Source organism: Aethalodelphis obliquidens, unplaced genomic scaffold, assembly GCF_003676395.1.
Source record: "Aethalodelphis obliquidens isolate GAN/ISIS:26980383/991018 unplaced genomic scaffold, ASM367639v1 scaffold7, whole genome shotgun sequence".
Classification (NCBI taxonomy): Eukaryota; Metazoa; Chordata; class Mammalia; order Artiodactyla; family Delphinidae; genus Aethalodelphis; species Aethalodelphis obliquidens.
The window spans coordinates 158670-180030 of record NW_020837951.1 but is presented as its reverse complement, the minus strand read 5'-3'; the positions used below and the strand labels follow the sequence as shown (position 1 = coordinate 180030).

The window sequence follows — 21361 nt, the reverse complement described above, 5'->3', positions numbered from 1 at the left end:
GATTACATCAAACTAAAAAGCTTCTGTACAGCAAGGGAAACCATCAACAAAATGAAAAGACAGTCTATAGAGTGGCAGAAAATATTTGCAAACCACATATCTAATTAGGGGTTAGTATCTAAAATATATAAGGGACTCACAACTTGGTAGCCAAAAAAAAAAAAAAACCCCCAAGTAATCTAATTAAAAAATGGGCAAAAGACCTGGCAGACATTTTTCCAGAGATGATATACAAATAGCCAACTAGTACATCAAAAGATGCTCAGCATCTCTAATCATCAGAGAAATGCACATCAAAACCACCGTGCAGTATCTGCTAGAATAGCTATCATCAAAGAACCTAAGTGTCCACTGACGGAGAAATAGACAACGAAGAAGTGAGATACGTATACACTGAAATATGCGAAGTACGTTCAGCCATAAAAAAAGAAGGCAGGGCTTCCCTGGTGGCGCAGTGGTTGAGAGTCCGCCTGCCGATGCAGGGGACGCGGGTTCGTGCCCCGGTCTGGGAGGATCCCACGTGCCGCGGAGCGGCTGGGCCCGTGAGCCCTGGCCGCTGGGCCTGCGCGTCCGGAGCCTGTGCTCCGCAACGGGAGAGGCCACAGCAGGGAGAGGCCCTTGAGGGCATCGTGCTAAGTGAAATAAGACAGAGAAAAACAAACGCTCTATGATCTCACCTATATGTCAAATCTAAAAGAAAGCTGAACTCAGAAACAGAGCAGAATGGCGGTTGTCATGGGCTGGGGGTGGGGGAAATGGGGAGATGCTGGTCAAAGGGTACTAACTTGCAGTTATAGGTTCTGAGGATCTTATGTACTGTGTGGGGTGATCTTATGTACTGAGGATCTTATGTACTGAGTATCTTATGTACTTAGTAATACTGTATCATGTACTTGAAAGTTAAGACAGTAGATCTTAAGCCTCCAAAAAAAAAAAAAAAAAAACAAAATGTAAACTCTGCGAGGTGAAGGATGATGGGTGTGTTGGATGACCTTATTGAGTCTTCCTTTCACAATGTGTACATGTATCAGGTCATCACATTGTGCACTTTCAGCTCACACAATGTTGTATGTCAACTGCATCTCAGTAAAGCTGGCGAAAAAGGGGGAGGAGCTGAAGAGGTGCTGGAGGGGAAGGTGGGCAAGGGGCCTCCCACCCTTTGGGAACGGGCCAGGGGCCGAGCTTCTAGGATAGTGGAGCCTGGTTGCAATGCCATTGCCAGCACGCAACAGGACCAACTCAGGCCCCCTGAGGACTTCTGGGGGCACAGTGGGTGATAGCCGTCTGCCTGGTTCGTGAACTTCTGCAGTGGCTGGAGCCTCGTGGGGGCGTCCCTGGGGGTTCGAGGTGAGTAGGACAGAGGGGGAGGGACCACAGACCCCTGCCAGGAGGGGTGGGGGGCGCAGGAGGTGCTGAGGTCATGGGTGGGGAGCAAGCCCGCTGGAGGCCAGGGAGGAAGAGGATTGTCACTGGGGCTACCAGCTCAGCCCAGGTCCGTGCCCTGCATCCCCCGCAGCTCCTTGCTCCCCTGGATGAGACTTCACACCTGCTCCGCCTTCTGCCAGCCTCAACGCCCCGCTCACTCTCAGCTCTGATCTTGCCTCTGATTTCAGTGAGAGTCACAGTCCAGAGGTGGTCCTCCTCCCCCCGTTAACCCGCCAGCCTGCCTGTGTCTGCGGTCACGTCCTCCGACTGCCCTTCCTGTCAGCGAACAGGCTGTCTCATGTCCGATGGCCTCTGACCCAGACGGGGCAGCACATCCTTTCTCTTGCATCTGGAACCTGTCTTTCTATTGAGTCGTTCCAATCGGCACACAAGGTCCAGTAACATCCACTTCCTTAAATAACCCACAAAACTCCCTTCATGGCCTGTGTCTCCAGCTATTGTTCCACGTCTCTGCTTCTTTGCAGGAAAACTCACCCAACAGCTCTGTCCACCTGCTGTATGTACTTCCTCATGAGCCATTCTCTTTAATCCACTCCGCTCAGCCTGTTTCCCACTCCTCTATGGAAACTGCTTTTCTCAAGGGAACAGGCACGTCTGTCTTTCATGCCAGTGATTGAATGTCGGTCCATATCTCTCTGGATCTCTCCACAGCGTTTGGCAGATGACTGATTTCTCTCTGGACGCACGCCCCTCCCGTGGCCCTGGAGCACTGGACTCTGCTGTCCTCCCCTCTGAGGGCTCAGGCCGCTCCTCTGTCTCAGTCATCTACTCGGCCTTGCCGAGCACCCCAGGGGCCTCTTCTCTCTGTCTACACTTACTCCCTCAGTGATGATGACTGCTGCTTCAGGCGGGGGTCTGGCACGTTTGAAGGGACTATCTACCATAAATTGTGCAGGGCGCAGTGAAACCTCGAGGGAGAGGACATTGCAGAAACAAGGGGAGGGGACAGAACCCTGGACCTGGAAGGAGAAAAAGGAGGGTGGAGAGGGCTCCTGACAGGAGCTGGGACCTTCATTTAGGGCTTACAGCCCACCCCAGGTGGTCAGTGGGAGGGGCTAGGGGATGAAGACCCTGACTTCAGTCTTTCCTCCCTCCACGTGCTCACCGTTGGCCCAGCAGAAGCGGGAGCCAGAGGTCGAGGGAATGAGCTGTGTGGTCTACAGGTAACTGGGCAGGACCCTGCGGGCTTTCCCAGGGACAGACCACCCTGTGTCTCCCACCTCTTGTTTGTAGAAAAGCTTTAGCCTCCTAGGCCTTTCCCATATCCAAAGAGCAAATGTAATCAGAGAAGTGAGAAAATGCAGAAACAAAGGAAAACAGACAATAATAGCTTAATCATAGAACAAAGTCCAGCACCGTAGTTTCTCCTCAAGGGCTATAGATAACATCCTGAGCCATACCCTTGGGCTGTTTTGCAGCTACTAAAACCCCCACCAGGTGGGAGAGGCTAACTGCATGCTGCCCACCAGCACAAAGACCCCAGATCCGCCGGAACCAGAAGGGTTATGGTGCTGATTCTCAAAATACCATCTGGTTACCTCACCACCAACCCATCAGAAGGACAAGCTGATCACACACCCGCCACCCTCTCCCTTTGCCTTGCGTTTAAAACCTCTTCCCAGAAAGCCTTTGGGGAGTTTGGGCCTTTTGAGCATAAGCTGCCCACTCTCCTTGCTTGGTCCCACGTTGGATGCCTTGGAATAAATGCCGCACTTTCCTTCACCACAACCCAGTGTCAATAGATTGACTTTACTGCGTGCAGCCAGGCAGACCCAAGTTTGGTTCGGTAGCAGGTCTGCACACGGCACAAGGTGGGCAGGGTGGAGAGGGTGGGACGGTCAGACAGGAAGTATTCACACAGCTTCCAGATTCACGTCTTCAGCTGTGACCTCTCCTCTGAGCTTCCCTTGTGATATCCAACTGCCTACTCAGCATCTCCACTTCTATGTTAAATGCAGAATCCTGTGACCAACAAGCTCTTCCCTCATCTCCTGTCTCAGTAAGGAGCATCAGTCCACAGTTGCTTAGGTAAAAAACTAAGAGCCTCCGTTTCCTCTTTCACATCTCACAGCGGACACATCAGCACTTCAGTCAGCTCTACAATAGGGCCCCTGTGCATCGTGCCCCTGTCCAAACTGCAGCACCTCTCTCTTGGGCTTCTGTTAAAATCTCCTAACTGGCCTCCCCGTTTCTCTCTGTGACAGGCCTGTCGGCAGCCTCCCCTGCAGCCTGCCCTTCCACTCCCAGCTGAGTGAGCCCTGATTTTGTTTGGAGCTACTGTTTGCCCACCTCCGTGGACGACGGCAGTCCTACTCCTCTTTGCCATATATTCACTTCCCCATCCTCGTGAAGCCAGGAGTGGTACATGGCCCAGGTCTGCCCAGTGGAGTTTAAAGAGAAATTTGCTGGGGAGCCTCTGAGAAACCTTTCCTTTGTTATAAAACGATGTTGTATGTTTATTTTTTTTTAATGGATGTCCTTACAGATGGCCAATAGGCACATGAAGAGATGCTCAGCATTGCTAATTATTAGAGAAATACAAATCAAAACTACAATGAGATACCACTTCACACCGGTCAGAATGGCCATGATTAAAAAGTCCACAAGTAACAAATGCTGGAGAGGGTGTGGAGAAAAGGGAACCCTTCTACACTGTTGGTGGGAATGCAGATTGGTGCAGCCACTACGGAAAACAGTATGGAGCTTCCTCAAAAAACTGAGAATAGAGTTGCCATTCAGCAGTGGGACTGCCAGCAGTCCCACTCCCGGGCATATATCCAGAGAAAACCATAATTAGAAAAGAGACATGCACCCCTATGTTCATAGCAGCATTATTTACAATAGCCAAGACATGGACACAACCTAGATGTCCATCCACAGATGAATGGATAAAGAAGATGTGGTACATATATACAATGGAATACTACTCTGTCATAAAAAAGAATAAAATAGTGCCGCTTGCAGCAACATGGATGGACCTAGAGATTATCCTACTAAGTGAAGTAAGTCAGACAGAGAAAGACAAATATCATATAATATCACTTATATGTGGAATCTAAGATATGACACAAATGAACTTACCTATGAAACAGAAACAAACTCACAGACAAAGAGAATAGACTTGTGGTTGCCAAGGGGGAGGGGGTTGGGGGAAGGATGGACTAGGAGTTTGGGATTAGCAGGTGCAAACTATTTTTTTTATATATATATATATATGTATAAATGAGCCACTTTTCTCTATAGCAGAAACCAATACAACATTGTAAATCAACTATACTTCAATAACATAAAATTTAAAAAATAGATGTCCTTTTTACACCTGCCTGTTCCTTCCTATCTGAGATGGTGGTGTAAAGACATGATGTCTCATGCTGTGGCAGCCACCTTGGGCCGTGAGGCGACAAGCATGAGGACAAAACGTGCAGGTGGTGACCACAGGAGGGAAGAGGGATAGGAAGAGTCTGTGTTCCTGAAATAGCATACTTTATGACTTAGTAAGTGAGGTTAAAACTATTGTATAGTCACCGACACGTGGGAATTGGGTTGCTTACCTCTGAATACATCCTAGGTGATGCACACACTGTACCGCTGCAATCTGTTCCCCAGCAGCCAGAGGGATCCTTTTGGAACAGGAGTCAGATGACCACCTGTCTGCTCAGAACTCTGCTCTGACTTCCCATCACACTGAAGACAGAAGCTGGAGCCCAGATCTTGGCCTGCATGGCCACCCCAGGGTCTCTGCACTCAGTGTCCTGTCTCACTCTACAACATTCAGGTCCACTCAAGGATCATTTCCTGAAAGTTGTCTTCCCTGACTGGGTGGTAGAAAAGCCGCTCCTCCCCCACCCCCCGCATCCTTATCTCCTTGTTCTGTTTTCACAGCGCTGCTACCTGGTGCTGCCGGCAGTATTGATTTGCTGTCCGCGTGCTGGTGGAAGGGACACTCGCCTTACCTCCTCTGCCACTGACTCAGGAAAGGCTTCTTGTTTGAACGTTGTGAGGACCAGATGAGCAAATCATGTGTGAATCGAGTAGAACAGTGCCTGGCGCAAAGTAAGCCCAGTGTGAACATTGCCGTTCCTTGTATGAGGATGTCTTCTCCGTGAAGGCAGAGCTGGGAGCCTAGCGCCTGGCACCTAATAGGGGCTTAGTGGAGAGGCTGGTTGGCTGGCTGGATGAATAGCATACAACAGGCTCTCTTTAAATTTTTATTGAAGGAATGGTGGAACGCAGGAATCTCTGAATTGAGGTTTTGGAGCTGATTCGGTGTGTGGTGATGGCAAAGTCCAGGATACGATTGAGGGCGGAGGGGCCCCGGGACAGAGCTGTGCATCCTGAAAACCCAAGACCAGGGAGTTGAAAGCATCCTCTATACTGATGTCGAAGACCCCGAAAGGATGGCAGGAGAGGGCCAGGAGCCAACATCTTCTTGGAAGAGGCCGGTGTCCGCAGCGAGGGGGAGGGGAGTAGGCGATGTGGCCGCTGGGAGGAGCGAGGTGTGGAAAGAAACGTGGGGAACTAGAGGCCTCCCCCTCCCCCCTTTGGGCTACAGCGTCTCGCAGCTGGTGATGCCTCCTGGGGGGAAGGAAGGGTTCGTTTGTGCCGCTCAGCAAGCCGTCGAGGACTCCCAGCCCCGCCCAGCTCCTGGCCTGAGCCTCCCATTTCAGCATCTGGCCAGCGGCCGGCCGGGCGTGAGGCGGGAGGGCGCACGCGCACCGCTGCCGCCCAGCCCGGGCGCAGCCCAGGAGGACCTGAGGGCCGAGGCGCAGCCCCCAGGGCCGGCTGCCGGACCCGGCAGGGGGACAGGGCGGGGGCGGCCAGCTGGGGGCGGGGCGGACGCGGATTGGTCGGGCGCTGCCACGTGACCGGCCCCTTATAGGGCGTGGTGCGGGCGGCAGTGTCGGGTGCGGCGGCGGTCGGCCGGGCGAGGTCCCTTGTGGGTCCGGCGGCTCCGCGGCTGCTCCACTACGAGCGCCAGGCGCGCCCCGCGCCCTCCCATCTCCGCGGGGCCGCCGGGCTGGGGGATGCGCGCAGCGCCCGGGAGCCATGGTCCGTTTCGGGGACGAGCTGGGCGGCCGCTATGGGGGCGCCGGCGGCGGGGAGCGGGCCCGGGGCGGCGGGGCCGGCGGGGCGGGCGGCCCGGGCCCTGGGGGTCTGCAGCCGGGCCAGCGGGTCCTCTACAAGCAGTCGATCGCCCAGCGCGCGCGGACCATGGCGCTATACAACCCCATCCCGGTCAAGCAGAACTGCTTCACCGTCAACCGCTCGCTCTTCGTTTTCAGCGAGGACAACGTCGTCCGCAAATACGCCAAGCGCATCACTGAGTGGCCATATCCTGCCGGGGGCCGGGCCGGGCGGGGACCGGGGGCCGCCCGAGGTCGCGGGGACGGCCACGGGTGCGGCGTCGGGCGTCCGCGCCTCGCCGGGTCTGGGAGGGGCGGCCTGGGCGCGGGGCCCCGGGGCGGGGGCCGGTCGCGTGCGGCGCCCAGTGGCCATCTTTCCCGGGGCTGGAGGAGGGTGCGCCCTGGGGAGAGGTGCATCGGGTCGGCTCGGCGAGGAGGGGGCGGGGCGGATTCCGGGCCCCCTCCGCGCGCAGCGTGTGCGTGCGTGTTTGTGTGTTTCTGTGTGTGTGTGTGTGTGTGTGTGTGTGTGTGTGTGTGTGGTCGTGGTGGCAGCGGCCGCGGGAGCGGGGTGGACGCTGGGCGGAGCCCCCTGCCCCTGGGCTCGTCCCTTCGCTTCCACGGTCCGGGCGCAGAGCGCGCGGCCAGCCTGGAGGGCACCCGAGGGCGAATCGGTGTCTGTGTAGGTGTGAGCACCCGGGGGACGCGAGCCGGTGCGCGCGCCTGGCTGCAGGTGCCTGTGTGTGTGCGGGCATAGCATGAACCTGGTGCTGCGCGTGCGTGCGTTCGGGACTCTCGGTACATGTATGCTCACGTGCCTGTGTAGGTACATGTGGCTGCGTGTGTCTTTAGGGGGGAGTGTGCGCCTGCGCGGGGTCCTTCCTCCAGCCGCGCGCTGGGGGCCCACAGCCCCCTCCCTCGGGGCGCGGGAGCCGGGCGGAGCCGCGGCGGAGACGCTGTCCGCGGTGCTGACGGCCGCGGGGACGTGCTGAGGGGCTGGTGGCCGCGACTGCGGAGGCGTCCCTCGCGGCGGCCCCGAGGATGAGGGCGGGAAGGGCGGGGTGGACTCCGGACCTGGTCATTCTCAGCCCCTCCGGAGGCGGCCTGGCCCCGGCTGCTGCACTGCGCGCTGTCGGCCTTGGCCTCCTCGCTTCTCCTCTTTGGCGCCTCCCGGCCAGTCCTTAACCCACGCACTCCGTTTGAGTACATGATTCTGGCCACCATCATCGCCAACTGTATCGTGCTGGCACTGGAGCAGCACCTCCCCGACGGAGACAAGACGCCCATGTCTGAGCGGCTGGTGAGTGCGGTGGCGGCCCGCCTGAGGGCGGGGCGTGGGGTGGCGGCAGCTTGTCTGATTCCACGACCCTCTAAGGATCCGTGACTGGGCGCAGCTTCCTCGGGCAGGGTAGTCTGGGCAGCTCCCCCTCTTTCAGGGTAGGAAAAGGATAGAACCCGGGCAGCTGGCGCTTGCCTGAAGGGCCGGGAGAGCGGGATAGCCAGCTCAGCCCCTGCTGGGGAAGGGTGGCTTGAGAGGGGCCATTTTAGCCCGCAGCTGCTCTGCCCAGCGTGCCACCGCCACCCCTACACCTGTCCAGTCCACACGGACTAAGAAACTAAGAGCTAAAGCTGGGGTGTGGGAAGGGCGTTCATAATGGCCCAGGTTAAGGAGGGTCAGGCTCCGTGAGTGGGGTGGGGGCTAGCTGCCCACCCTTCCCTGCAGGGCTGTGATAGTCTTCGGCCCCCGGGGTGCAGCCCTTGGTCTCGGGACCGTCAGCCTCTCCTTCAGAGCTGTCTTCCCTGGCTCTGCTTGGAATCCCTTCCCTGTGGTCCCGCCACTTCCCGTGGGAAGCACTCCTTCCCAGCCTTTCTTCCCAAACGTCCCGAATATCGCTTCCACCCACTCTTGCCCAGAGCCCCCCAGACCCCTGTGGTTTCCCCTTTTGGAGTACAGAACCCACAGGAGCCAGGATGCCAGGTCAGGGTGTCTGGAGGTGCTGGGGCAGAGGGAAGGGTGCTGCTTGAGGAGGTGAGCCCCATTTCAAGGGTGAGGTTATGTCCCCTAGCCCCAGCCACCCCAGCTGCCCTGGCCCCTTTGCCTGGGCTCGGTGTGGGCTCCCAGGGGCCTGAGAGACTGAGCTTCAGAGCAGAGAGAAGGAAGAGTAGCTGTGGGGATTGGAGAGGGAGCCTGGGGCCTGGCTGGAGAGCCGCCGGAGGTCCTGAGGTCCCGAGGAGGAGACACTTCTGGGGGCGCGGGCGGCCAGAGGCCGATGCCTCTTCTCCACACCCTGGCAAGTGACCACTTCTGTCCAAGCTCCTTCCCTAACTTCAGTGGAGAAAAGCGTTGATGAAATAGGGCCTGTTCAGCGCTCTGCGTAGGCCTTGAACTCCAGGCAAGGCGTGGTCACATCCCTAAGGGAGTCCAGCAGGGGTGGGGCCAGAGGGAAGCAGGCCGGGGGAGGGGTGGGTGCGGGGGGCAGGGAGGCCAGGCTCCAGCAGCAGGCCTGAGTGGGCCAGCTGTGTGTCCAGCCACGTCTGAGCTCCTGCCTCACAGGTGAGGGAGGGTTTGCTTTGTGGTGATGGGGTTCGGTACACTTGTCGGAGTTGGGGGCTGAGCTGTTGGGAGAGCAAGCAGAGTGTGCCCCCCGGAGGCTGCTGAGATGGATGGGAGGCCGGACACAGCGGGCCTGGAGAGCAGGCGCCCTGCGGCCCAGGGCTTAGGTCTGGAGGCTGCTGCTGCCAGAGGCTGGGAGGGGGCCGTGTGGCACAGGGGCGGCCTGGCCTGGGGTGGGGCCTCCACAGCTTCCTGTCTCTGGGGGCTCCGCTTCCCACACACCCATCAACTTCCTGAGTGGCCTTCAGCTGGAGCCCTGCCCTGAGCCAGCCCTGAGCCAAGTGTGATCAAGGATGGGGCTGGGGGAAGGGCTGTGAGGGAAGGTCTGGGGAGGGGTCTGGGGAGGGGCCCCGCCCCGTCTCCTGGCGCTGGCTTACTCTTCTTCTGTGAACATCTGTTTGCTGGGGCCCAGCTGTTAACCCAGGGCAGGTGGTCCGCAGCCTCTTCTCTCGGGGAGAGGGGACCCTCCAACTAAACCAGACCAGAAGCCTCCAGGGAACGATCCTTCGTGAGTCAGCATCAGGGTGGTAGGACAGGAGAACTGGGCCACCGTGGACGCCAGGCTGAGGGTTCCCCAGGTCAGATGGGAGAGCCCTGGGGGGCCAGGCTTCTCTGGGGAGGAAGGCTCAGGCCGCTGGTCCTGAATGGGAGCTGGCAACACCCACAGGGAGCCAGTCTGGCCCTCCCCTCCCCTCCCCTGCAGCCCCGGGAGGCTGGTCCCTGGCCCCGGAGGCTCGACCCCTCCCTGGCGGAGCAGCCTTCGGAGGACAAGTCCTCCAGTGGCTCCCACAGTCCTGGGGGCAGGACCTCCCCGCTGCCCCTTTGTCCACTCCTGTGTCTGTGGTCTGCACTCAGGCTGTTTCCCATGCTGACCCTCCCCCTGTGTCCCCGTTGTCCAGCTTGTGGGGTCACCTGCACAGAGGCTCTGTCTGCCACCCTTCCCAAGTGTGTGATGCCCCTGGTCAGTCTCCACGCCGCCTGTGTGTCTTCTCCCTGAGTCCACGCAGCTCATCCCCACTGTGCTCGCCACCAGGGCCGGGCCCGTGTCGGCCCTGCCCTCTCCCATCCCCATTCTTTTCTCACACTGTTCCCTCCGCCTGGAATTCCTTTCCTTTTCGCCCAGCTGGATGCCTCGCCCTCCAGAGGCTCCCTGAGGCGTGGCCATGCTCACTTCCACCAAGATGTGTATGTTTTGATTATCCAGAAGGTGTGTGTTGAAGGAATGCGTGGGTCCTGGGCTGTCCTCTAGGGAGTTGGGCCGTTGTCCCCATAGCGGTTCGAGCTCAGGATCAGACCCAAGTCGCCTCTGGGTTAGGATTTGTCTCTGCCTCTAGCAAGCTGTGAGTCTCCGGCCCAGTTCCTGACCTCTCTGTGCCTCAGTTTCCTCTAGGATGGGGATGATAATAGTGCTTAATGCATGTGGGGTGTTATAACGAGGATTGTCCTAGTGATTGTGGGAAAAACCCCCAATTTTCTTATTGCTTCCCCTGCTGCAGGGCTTCCGGGGGTGGGAGCCCCCCCTTGCTATTGTGATCGGGTGTCACTGGCCATGGGGACAGGGCCACCTGCCCTGGTAGGGAAGCTCGGCAGAGGGCAAACAGGCCCGTGATGGAAGAGCCGAGTCTGTGGGTGGTGGGGGGTTTCCTCGCCTGCCACACCCCCGGCGGGGGTGACCTTGCTCTGCGCTTCTCCTCAGGACGACACGGAGCCGTACTTCATCGGCATCTTCTGCCTCGAGGCCGGGATGAAGATCGTTGCGCTGGGCTTCGTCCTGCACAAGGGCTCCTACCTGCGGAATGGCTGGAACGTCATGGACTTCGTGGTGGTCCTCACGGGGTGGGTGCTGGGCCCGGGCTGCCCTCTGCGAGGGGCGGGCTTGGGCACGCTGGAGGCCCCGGCTTCGTGCTGGTCCTCACGGGGTGGGTGCTGGTGGGACGGGCATTGTTTCTCCCCAGGAGGCGCCTGGGCTGTGATCGTGGCCGAGGGGCCGTCGACGGTGCTCTGTCCTTGGGCGAAGCTTGCTTACAGAGCTGCTGGTGCCGTGGGCAGGTCACCAGGGCAGGGGAGGGCTCTGGGCCTTATTCTGTAAATCCTGGGCTCCAGCCTTGCCTCTGTCGCCCCGTGATCTGGGGGGCTCCTGCCTGAAGGGTTCTCGGACGCGGCTTCCTGGAGCTGTGCTTGGGTGTGGCCGCGCCGGTGTGTTGTCACGGTGTCTGGTTCCACGAAGGAGCTTAATCAGTGTGTCCTGCCGCCCACTTTCCTTCTCAGATGGACCCTGACAAGTGCCAGCTTGTGGTTTCCAAACAACCCAGGAGATCCAGAAAGTCGCCGTGGGCTGGGCTGCTTTGAGAGCGGGCGGAATGCCCTGCTCCTCGTCGTGGAGGCCCCAGCCTTCGGGCCAGGGTGTTTCCGTTGGCCTGATGGGTATTCAGGCCTCTGCGCTGCTCCTCTGGCCAGTAGAGGCTGAGGCTGGGGCTGAGCTGCTGTTGCCCCGGCTCTGGGCTGGGGTTGGGGCTGAGCGCCTGGGTGTTCGCTCCACAGGACCTGTTTGCACAGCCCAGGTCCCAGAGGCCCCGCCCTGGCGGACTGCAGCCGCGCTTTCTGGGACCTTGTGGTCCCAGGGAGGCTCGGAGCCCCACTGTGGCCCAGAACACTCCTTCCAAGGGACAGGAGGCTGTGGCCAGGTCTCTGTCCTGTGCTGCATGTGAGGACACACAGACTTGGCTAAATGGCCTCTGGGCTCCCGCAAGAGGCCCCCTCACCCGCCCCGTCCTGGGGGGCCTGCCCCGCTGTCTGCTCGAGCTGCCGGTGGCCTGGCCCCAGAGGTGCCTGCAGCATGCCCGACATGGGCCAGAGTCGAGGTGGCCTCGCCTTCAGAGGGTCTCTCCCTGGAGGTGACGGAGGGGCCGGTGGGCCTTGTGCCTCAGCCTCCCTTTCTGTCTTTGCACCAGCCTGTCACCGGCTCTGACGGGATGGGTGCCGCTGAAATCGGATATAATAAGCTTTCTGGGAAACTTGCCGTTTTCCTTTCATTTTTCCTAATGACCGAGTAGGGAAGGGAGCGGGGAGCCTTCTGCTGGGAGCCGTGCGGTTCTGTGGTGCGGCGTGCGCCGTCCACACCCGCCTGCTGCCCTCGGTGGCGGTGGCAGCAGGGGCTTTTACAGAAAGCCCTCTGGGGTCCCACCGATGTTGCTGGTGGGGATCTGGTGGTGGGTGTGGCCCCTCGGAGGGCAGGGTGCTCCCACAGCCCGGTGGGCACTGCGTGGGCTGTCGAGGAGAGTCGCTGGCTGTTTACATCTCTCTCCCTCTAGATGTGAGTCCCTGAGGATGAGAAGAGCGTCTTATTTTTCAGGGTGTCCCCAGAGCCTAGCTCTGGGAGGGCCCCCAGGAGGGTCAGGGAGCATCTGCTGAACTAATGGGCTATTGAAGCTAGGGTGCTCTGTGCTTGGGCCAGCTGGGAGCTGGGCGGGACGGTGGGACCCTGCCTCTGGGGGTGCTGTCCGTGGTGCTGAGTGTTTGGACTGCTGGGAGCAAGCCGGGGAGGCAGGACCCCTGGGTCTTCCAACAAGCGTGTCCTGATTCCAGGTCCAGGGAGCCCCGTCCTCCTGTGAGGGCTAGGAGAGACCTCCAAGGCTGGCTGCTCTCTCTTGCCATTGACCACACTCTCCGGGGCACAAGAGAGAATAGGATGGGCTCACTTTCCTGGGAGCCCCAGCAGGGGGATCCCAAGGGTCCCGAGACCTTAACTCTGCCCCCAGCCCGGACTTGGAGATCCTGACCTCAGTCCGTCTGTTTCTCCACCTCGTCTTTCCTACCTCTCCTCGCTTCTGCCTTTTCTTCACGTGGGCCCCTCTCCTACCCCGCCAACCTGTTTCTGTCTCTCTTTCCCTCCCTCCCTGTTCCCTTGTCTTGTTCTCTTGGCCTTTGTCTGCCCGTTTCTAATCTTCTCTGCCTCACTGACCCTTTATCTCTTCTTTGCCATCTCGGTATTTCTTTGCCTCTCGACGTCTCTGTATCTCTGTGTCTTTTTGCTTTTTCGCTCCCATTCTTCCTCTGTCTATTTCTCTTTCTGCCTGTTCTGTGTCTCTCATCCGGGTCCTGGAGTCTCCGCTCTTGCTGGAAGTTGGCACCAATGGTTTCCAGGCTCCCTCTCTCTGCACCTTGTCCCCAGGGGTGGCGCTGGGTTGGGAGGGGAGCCCCCAGATGGGGGGGTGACCTATGTCCCAGAGTCACGTGCGGGAGCTGCTCTGTTGCTCCTGGTTGCAGCACCCAGGGACTCGTGACCTGTGTGTGTACTCGTGTATGCGTGCACATGTGCGTCTGTGCATGTGTGTGCACCTGTATGTATGTGCACGCGTGCACGTGTATGTGTGTGTGGTGCGTGATGGAGGGAGGACCTCGTCCATTTTGGGGTGAGTGCTTGCCCCAGGGAACCCGGGGAAGAATGCCTAACTCTAAGCCCTCCTGAGCTGAGGTCCCTGTGGGTAGCCATGGCGGGGGGTGGGGACATTATTTCTTGGTCCCTTTTTAAAAAATTAATTAATTTATTTGTTTATTTTTGGCTGCGTTGGGTCTTCATTGCTGCACGCGGGCTTTCTCTAGTTGCGGCGAGCGGGGGCTACTCGTCCTTGCACTGCGCGGGCTTCTCATTGCAGTGGCTTCTCTTGTTGCGGAGCACGGGCTCTAGGCACGAGGACTTCAGTAGTTGTGGCACCCGGGCTCAGTAGTTGTGGTGCACGGGCTTGGTTGCTCCGCGGCATGTGGGAATCTTCCCGGACCAGGGCTCGAACCAGGGTCCCCTGCATTGGCAGGTGGATTCTTAGCCACTGCGCCACCAGGGAAGTTCCCTACTTTGTTGTTTTTAATTAGGGTTGACTTAATTGGTGCTCAGAGGGCCGGAGGCCCATGGTGGGGAGGGGAAGGGCTCTGGCCGGGGAGGCCCTGGTGCTGACTTGTCCCCAGAGGCCAGCTGGGCTCCCTTCTACTTCTGAGGCTGGCACGCAGGTTGTGGGAGGGCCCCGATGGAACGAGGGCCCCTCCCTGCATCAGGGAAGCCTCTTAACCTCATATACTCACCTGTAGACTGTGCCTGGGTGCACTCTTGGCATTGCAGGGGGCACAGCATCTAGTCCTGGCCACGGAGCCAGGTGAGGGGCTGTCCTGCCTGCCGCCCTCTGCCCTCCGTCCTGTCCACGCGTTTCCAGCTCCTCGAGCTGCCCTCGCCTGGCACTGCCCCGCCCACTCACCAGCCCTTGATCACTCATTTATTCAGATTCAGTGAGCCTTTGCCCGGTGCTGAGGAGGCAGCAGTGAACAGGACCCCCAGGCCCCTGCCCTGTGGGCTGTGTTTCTGGGGGACCCAGTCTCCCTGCCCCGCTCTGTGTCCTCTCGGTGCGCAGAGGGTCGGCAAGGGCAGGTCATGGCCACATCACGGTGCCTGGGGGCAGGTGTGCCGTGGAGACCGCTCCTTCTGTGACAGTACTGTGCTTCATCTTCCCATGTAGGAAGGGGGTTAAGGAGAACACAGTGTGGACTGGGAGGCTGTTGCTCGGTGTCGGGGGGTCAGAGAAGACTCCGTAGTGAGGTGACTTTTGAAGGATGTGAGGGGATGAGCCATCTAGATATTTGGGGAGAGGTCTTGGCTGGTGGTGTCAACACCAGGACACAGGTGTATCCGTGGCCTTTAGTGCCTGAGACCAGACAGGATCCCCAGGGAATGGGGAGTTTGGAGGAGAAGCTGCCCATGACTGAGCCCCGGGACCCCAGAGTTGACACGTTGGGACTGGCCAGTGAGGTGGGTGGGGACGGTGTTGAGGAAGGGGGAGCGTGCTCTCCTCGGGCAGGAGCAAGGGGAGGATGGATGGCTGAGTGCGGCGGTGGGCGCCGTGCAGGTGATGGGTTCTCCCGAGGGCTTGCAGGGGAAAGCCCTGTGGGAATGGGCAGGGTCCGTGGTGAGCACCTGGGGCAGCTCTTCCACCTTTGAGGGAGTTTTACAGCAAAGCCGGCAGAGGACTGGGCAGTGGCAGGAGGGAGGGGAGGGGCAGAGGGTTTTATTAGGTGGGGGCCGGAGCCTGTGTGCAGATGGGCCAGGTCCGGGAGGCGGGGGCTAGCGGTGATGCAGCCGGAACGCTGGAGTGATGTCCTAGGTGGATGAGGGAAGCTAAGGTCCAGTGTCCCGGAGTCCACGCTCATCTCTCTGTAACAGCGGGAAACCGGAGGGTGAGCTGAGTGTGCGCGCTGGGCTGTCGGATGAGCAGGAAGGGCTGGGGCCGGAGCCGTCCCCTGACTCTGCATTTCCACTGAACCCGGAAGCTGGCTGTCATCTGAGGCTGGAGTGGGAAGCAGGTGGAGTGAGATGGGGCGACGGGGGGAGAGAGTGAGTGCGGAGTACCTTCACCTGCCTCGGCCTCTCACCTTCTCCTCGGCCCCGTCTCTAGTCACCTTCCCTCCTCCGCCCGTTGACCATCTGGCTGGCCGTCCATCCACTTGTTCGTTCGTGTGGAAGGTATTTGTCAAATGCTCTGGTTGCTGGGGACACGGCAGTGGATGTGGAGCTTGCGTCTCCCGGGGACACAGGCGACGCACAGCTCTTGCCACGCAGGGCAGTGAAGCAGGAGGCCGGGGCGGGGTGGGGGTGAAGTTCCCCTTCACGGGGGTCAGGGAAGGTCCCTAAGAAGGACCTTGAGCAGAGGTGTCCTGAGCTGGGGGTGGGGCAGAGGGTGAGGATGTGGGGAGGCCGCGGGGCCTGCTGGGGGGCTCCGGGTGCAGGGGCCGGTCCTGGGGGGGGGAACAGTGCCCCAGGGAGGCCATGGGGCTCGGACTGGGGTGGAGCTGCAGGAAGCACTGGTCTGGTTGACTGTCCTCAGGAAACCCGCCGGCACCCCCGAGTGTGGCACCTGCATCCCCAGCCTGTCTGAGGCTGGTGTGTCCCCACGTCACCACCTCCGCCCTCCCCGTCCCATCAGCAGCCCCCAGCCCACCCTACGGTCCTGAGAGGTTGATGGCAGCTGGGAGTAGGGGCAGCAGCAGGGTCCCCTCAGACCCCGGGGGCCTCTCTGTGCTGGCAGAGGGCCCCAGAATCCCGAGGCCATGGGTGTTCCTGCCCCTGTCACAGCCCCAGCCCCAGCCCGGAGCTTTCCTCAGGGACAGCAGAGAAACGTGTCCCAGCTCAGACAGGTGACTCCCCAAGGGGACGTTTCCAACCACAGCCTCTCATTTCACTCCAATTACAGGAGTGAATTTCTTTCCAGGACATGTAATTAGAGCTCAGGGTCCTCCCTCCCTGGCCTGGGCGTCCTGTGGGAAGCGGAAGGTGGAAGGCCAGCAGGCTGGCGCCGCCTAGGGAGAGGAGTTTGTACCGGGCGTGGACGCGAAGTTGGTCAGAGGGCGCAGGAGAGTGAGTGCTCTGGGGAGGCCAGGCCACGGAGGACACCGCCCTGAGTGAGGAGGGGCCAGCAGGTATGGGCCAAGGTGCGCAGTGACCCTGTGTCCACGTGTGGCAGCCAGGGACGCTGTGCCTCACCATGGGTGACGCTGTGTCCAGGTTTGAGGTGACTAGGGACACCGTGTCTGAGTGACCAGCGGCAGTGGGTCTGGACGTGGGCTGACCCCAGTGCATGTCCGAACGTGGGCACCAGAGCTCACGTTCAGGGCTGGGGCCGCCGCACGTGGGCCCCTCCTGCGTCCTGTGACTGCAGTCCTGCAGGCGGGGTCTGTGATGCCTGGTCAGGTCGGGGGTTTGCTGGACTTTCTCTTCCATCCCCACCTGAGGCTGGGAACGGTTGGGACACAGGAGGGGCCTGAGCTCTGACAAGCGGCCCCCGGAGCAGCAGAAGGAGGCTGTCTGGTCCCCATTATTACGCTCCAGGCAGCATCCCCGAGGCATCACTGATGATTCAGAGCAGGCCTGGCCCCAGGGCTCCGCAGGCCTCCTGTGCTGTGTGGCCGGGTCGGAGCTGGGTGAGGGCACCCTGTGCCCGGCCCCTAGGCGCCTGCCTCCTGACACTGGCCGCCCACGGGGCCTGTAGTCCCTGGGGACAGGCCCGGAGCCCCGTGCTGGGTCGGTGGGATCCGCCCTCACGCTCGCCGCTTTTACCCCCTGCCTGTGCCTCTGCCCTCCTGTCCCCCCCATCTTCCTCTGATTTAGGGCTCTTGTCACTCTCCTGGGGGGTGTGGGGAGCCGGAGCCAGACCCCTCCTGGCCGCTGCCTGCAGACCCCACCCCAGGTGTTGAGGGAGAGGCCCCTCTGCCCAGCTCCAAGGGCCTGGGGATCCTGGCAGGACAGGGAGCGCAGGCTGTCCGGCCTCGGACCCGGAGCTCAGCTGAGGTGTGCCGCGCTGCCGGCTCTGGTCCCGGGTGCTGGGCCCCCTGGGGCTGCCGCCACCTGGTGCCCACAGGATGCCAAGCCCCGAGTGCCTCTGAGAGGCGGCCCGGGGCAACTGCTCACCTATCCACGCATCCTGTGCCTGGTGCAACTGCAGAGGTCACAGGAGGTCAAGTCCATGCCTGGGGAGGGCGGGAGCGTTCGCCCCTGGGTGGTGGGTACACCTGCAGCTGCCTGGGCGCTGTCTTCCTGCTTAGCTCCAGGCGGCTCCCCTCACCCCCACTTCACACCGCTGAGCCCAGAGCTGCAGACTCACCTGGAGGTGAGAATGGTTGCTAATGTCTCCTTGGGTTACTAGGCCTGGAGCCAAAGCCAGTCCCTGGCCTGGGGAAGCGGACGGGAGAGCAGGTCCTTCTCGGGATGGGCAGGCCAGGCCTCATCTCCACCCAGGGCCTCCCCACCACCTGCAGCCCATCTGCACTCACACTGACCTGGAACTCGCAGGTCCCGCTGGTCACCTGTCACAGGCCCCTGGGTGTCCTCTCGCTCACGCAGCCAGCGCCTCGCTGCTGCCCCACTGTGCCCCTCTTTCTCTGGGTCTCAGCCTCCCCCCAGGGGGGCCACTCTCAGAGCCGCCGACACTACAGCCCCTCCCGGAGAGAAGGAGCCCGTGTGCGCAGCTGGGCCCCTGCTTCCTGCGGGATGGGCTGTGCGTCTGTCTTCTCTCAGCTCACCCCACCTTCCCCACCTGGCGGGCCTCTCTGCCCTTTTCTCGCCCCAAGGGGCTTCCCTACTGGCTGGCTCCGTGACAACCCATCCCTGCTGATGGACGTTCCCCCCGAGAATTGTTAGTTCAGGCGCTGTAACAGAGGCCACAGACGGGGGTCGGGGGCTGAGACAGCAGACGTTCACCGTCGCACCGTCTGGAGGCTGGACGCCCGAGATCAAGGTGCCCACAGGGTTGCTTTAGGCGAGGCCCTCTTCCTGCCTGCAGGCGGTGGCGTTCCCACTGTGTCTTCACGGGACTGCTTCTCCGTGTGTGCAGAGGTCCCTGGCTTCTCTTCGTGTTCTGTTAGATTCATCCTATTAAATTAAAGCCCATCCTTATGACCTCGTTTAAGCATTTACCTCCTAAGAGCCCCATCTCCAAATACAGTCCCTCTGGGGGTTAGAGCTTCACACCGGAATTTGGGGGGTGGGGGTGGACACAGTATCGTCCATGATAGGCTGTGCTCAGACCCCAGGCTCCTCTGATGAGCGTCCGTTGGCCCCATTGCCTCGGTGCCCCGGTTCCCAGTGTGCAGCGAATACTGTGGGATTGGAATCCAGCTGGGAGAGCAGGGAGCCTGCCCCGGCCCCCATGGGCACAGGGTGCCACGTGACTGACCCTGGGCGATCGTGTGGCTCCAGGCCCGGCTCTGCTGTGGCTGCCGTGTTGTGGGCCCGGGTGAGACGTCTGTAGGGCCAGTGTCTTCCTCCCCGCCTCACCTTCCGCTGACCGTGGGCCCTTTCTCACTCCTCCAGGTCTGTTGTCAGCCTCCCGGGCCTGACAACACACAGCAGCACCAGACACTGAGGACGTGCTGCAGGCAGGGCTGCCCGCCCACCCTAGGACCCCCTCCAGCCTGGACTGGGGCAGGGGGCGGGGGGCACTGCTGAGCCCGTGGGAGGTCCGGGCGTGTCCTGGGCATGGTGAAGCCTCCGGTGTGAGGGTGGGAATCCCTAGGGAGCCGCCAGCACTGCCACCCCCTCTGCCTGTGGGCCCTGCACCTGCCCTCTCGGGCCTGGGTTCTGAGGGTCCAGCGATGGGGAGGGGATGGGCGTGAAGCAAGAGCTTCCTTCTTCCCATCACCTAATCAATTCTGGGACCCAGTGTTTCCACTGGGGTACAGTCTAAGGCCGGCCAGCCCCGCAACACACACTGATGCAAGGACACAGCAGAGGCACGTGCGAGACCCCTCCAGCCCCGTCCCTGCCCGCATGGCCTGGACTTGGTCTCCATGACGGGCTCTTTCCAGGGGGTATGACCCCTGGGGTGGTGCACTTACTTGTGCTTCTCTGGATCCCCAGCCTGGGAGGTGGGCAGTGGGGGTGCAGAGCCCTCTGGTGAAAGCACCAGAGCAGGTGGGCAGAGGGAGGTGGGCAGCGTGAGCTCCTGAGACATGGAAGGGAGAATGAAAGATAGACGCTGACTCTTCCATGAAGTTTCCTGTGTGCTGGCTGGTCAGCTAATGTAATCATCCTACAGCCATCCTGGGCTAGATGCTGTTATTAACATCCCCTTTTAAAAAACTGAATATCTTATTGTGAGCTGATTGTAGATTTACAACATGCAGAGAGGGCTCTGAGGGTAATGTCCTGTGAAGCTGTAGCAGCGTTTCACAGCTACGATGTCGACAATGGCACAGTCAAGACGCAGAAACTCCATCCCCACCGGGACCCCTCCTGCTGCCCTTTCGTATCTGCTCCCACTTCACTCTGATCTCACTGCTTCTCAATCCCTGACAACCACAATCCAGTCTCCAGGTCCATCATTTTGGCATTTTAAGAACATTATGTAAATGGCATCGTGCCTTTTGGGGTTGGCTTTGTTCACTCAGGATGATTCTCTGAGATGACTGAATCACACTGTTGCATGTGTCTATACTTTGTTTCTCTTTACTGCCCGTTGTCTCTTTAACTATTCACCTGTTGAGGGACGTGTGGGTTGTTTCCAGTTTTTGAAATATCACCCACAAGGCTGTTCTGCACATCCATGCACAGGTTTTGTGTGAACATAAGTTTCCATTCCTCTGGGATGAACGCCCAGGAGTGCAATTATGGGGCCGTATTGCAGTTGCATATTTAGTTTTTTAACAGATTACCAAAGTGTTACCCAGAGTGGCAGTACCATTTTACATTTTTTAAAATTCCCACCAGGAATGTATGAGTGCTCTAGTTTCTCCATATCCTCACAAGAGTTTGGTGTTGTCACTGTTTTTTATTTTAGCTATTTTGATAGGTGTGCGGTGACACATCATGGTGGTTTCGATCTGAATTCCCTTAATGGCCAACGATGTTGGACATCTTTTCATGGACTTATCTGCCATCTGTGTCTCCATTTTGGGCAAGTGTCCGTTCATGTATTCTGCTCAGGTTCTACTTGGATTGTTAGATACTAGTCAGTTTTCTCCCAATCTGTAGCTTATTTTTTCATCCTCGTAACAGGGACTTTTGCAGAGCAAAATTTTGAATCCTAATGAGGTCCAATTTATCAGTCTTTCCTTTTATGGATAGGGCTTGTGGTTTTGAGTCTAAGAACTCTTTTCAGCCCTAGGTCATGATGATTTTCTCCTATTTTTTTTCTGAAAGTTTTATCATTCTATATTTTATGTGTAAGTCTGGGATCCATTTTGAGTTCGTTTTGTGTCAGGAGTGAGGCTGAAGTTGAGATTCTCTTTTGTTTGTTTTCTTCCTGTGCGTGGCCACCCGGTTGCTCCAGCACTTGCTGGAAAGCCTGTACGGTGTATTTCCCCCGCTGAGGCGTTCTGTGTCTCTGCCAGCAGTCAGCTGAGCATGTCTGTGTGGGTCTGCTGCTGTTCTGTAGATCCGTGTGTCCATCCCGCCACCAGTTTCACACTGTATTGATTACTGTAACTGTTTAAGTCTCAAAATTGGACAGACTCATTCCTCCCACTTTATTCTTTTTTTAAAAAAAGTGTTTAAGAGTAAATTTAAAAAAAAACTGTTTTAGCTATTCTAATTTCTTTACTTCCATATAAATTTGGGAATAATCTTGTCAATGTATATGCAAAATCTTCACAGGAATTGTATAAAACCTGTGTGTTAATTTGCAGAGAATTGTTATCTTTACTATGT

At 59.0% G+C, this 21361-nt stretch overlaps 1 protein-coding gene across 1 annotated transcript in view; it reads left to right on the top strand.

Moving 5' to 3' along the window:
* The first annotated feature begins 6374 nt into the window (after positions 1-6374).
* Positions 6375-21361, top strand: part of CACNA1B (calcium voltage-gated channel subunit alpha1 B) — a 172555-nt gene continuing 157568 nt past the window's right edge. Inside the window, exons 1-3 of the mRNA XM_027104122.1 lie at positions 6375-6776; positions 7761-7866; positions 10877-11016. Coding sequence (XP_026959923.1) covers positions 6493-6776; positions 7761-7866; positions 10877-11016 — 530 coding nt within the window. The 5' untranslated portion in view covers positions 6375-6492. The remainder of the gene's footprint in view (positions 6777-7760; positions 7867-10876; positions 11017-21361) is intronic.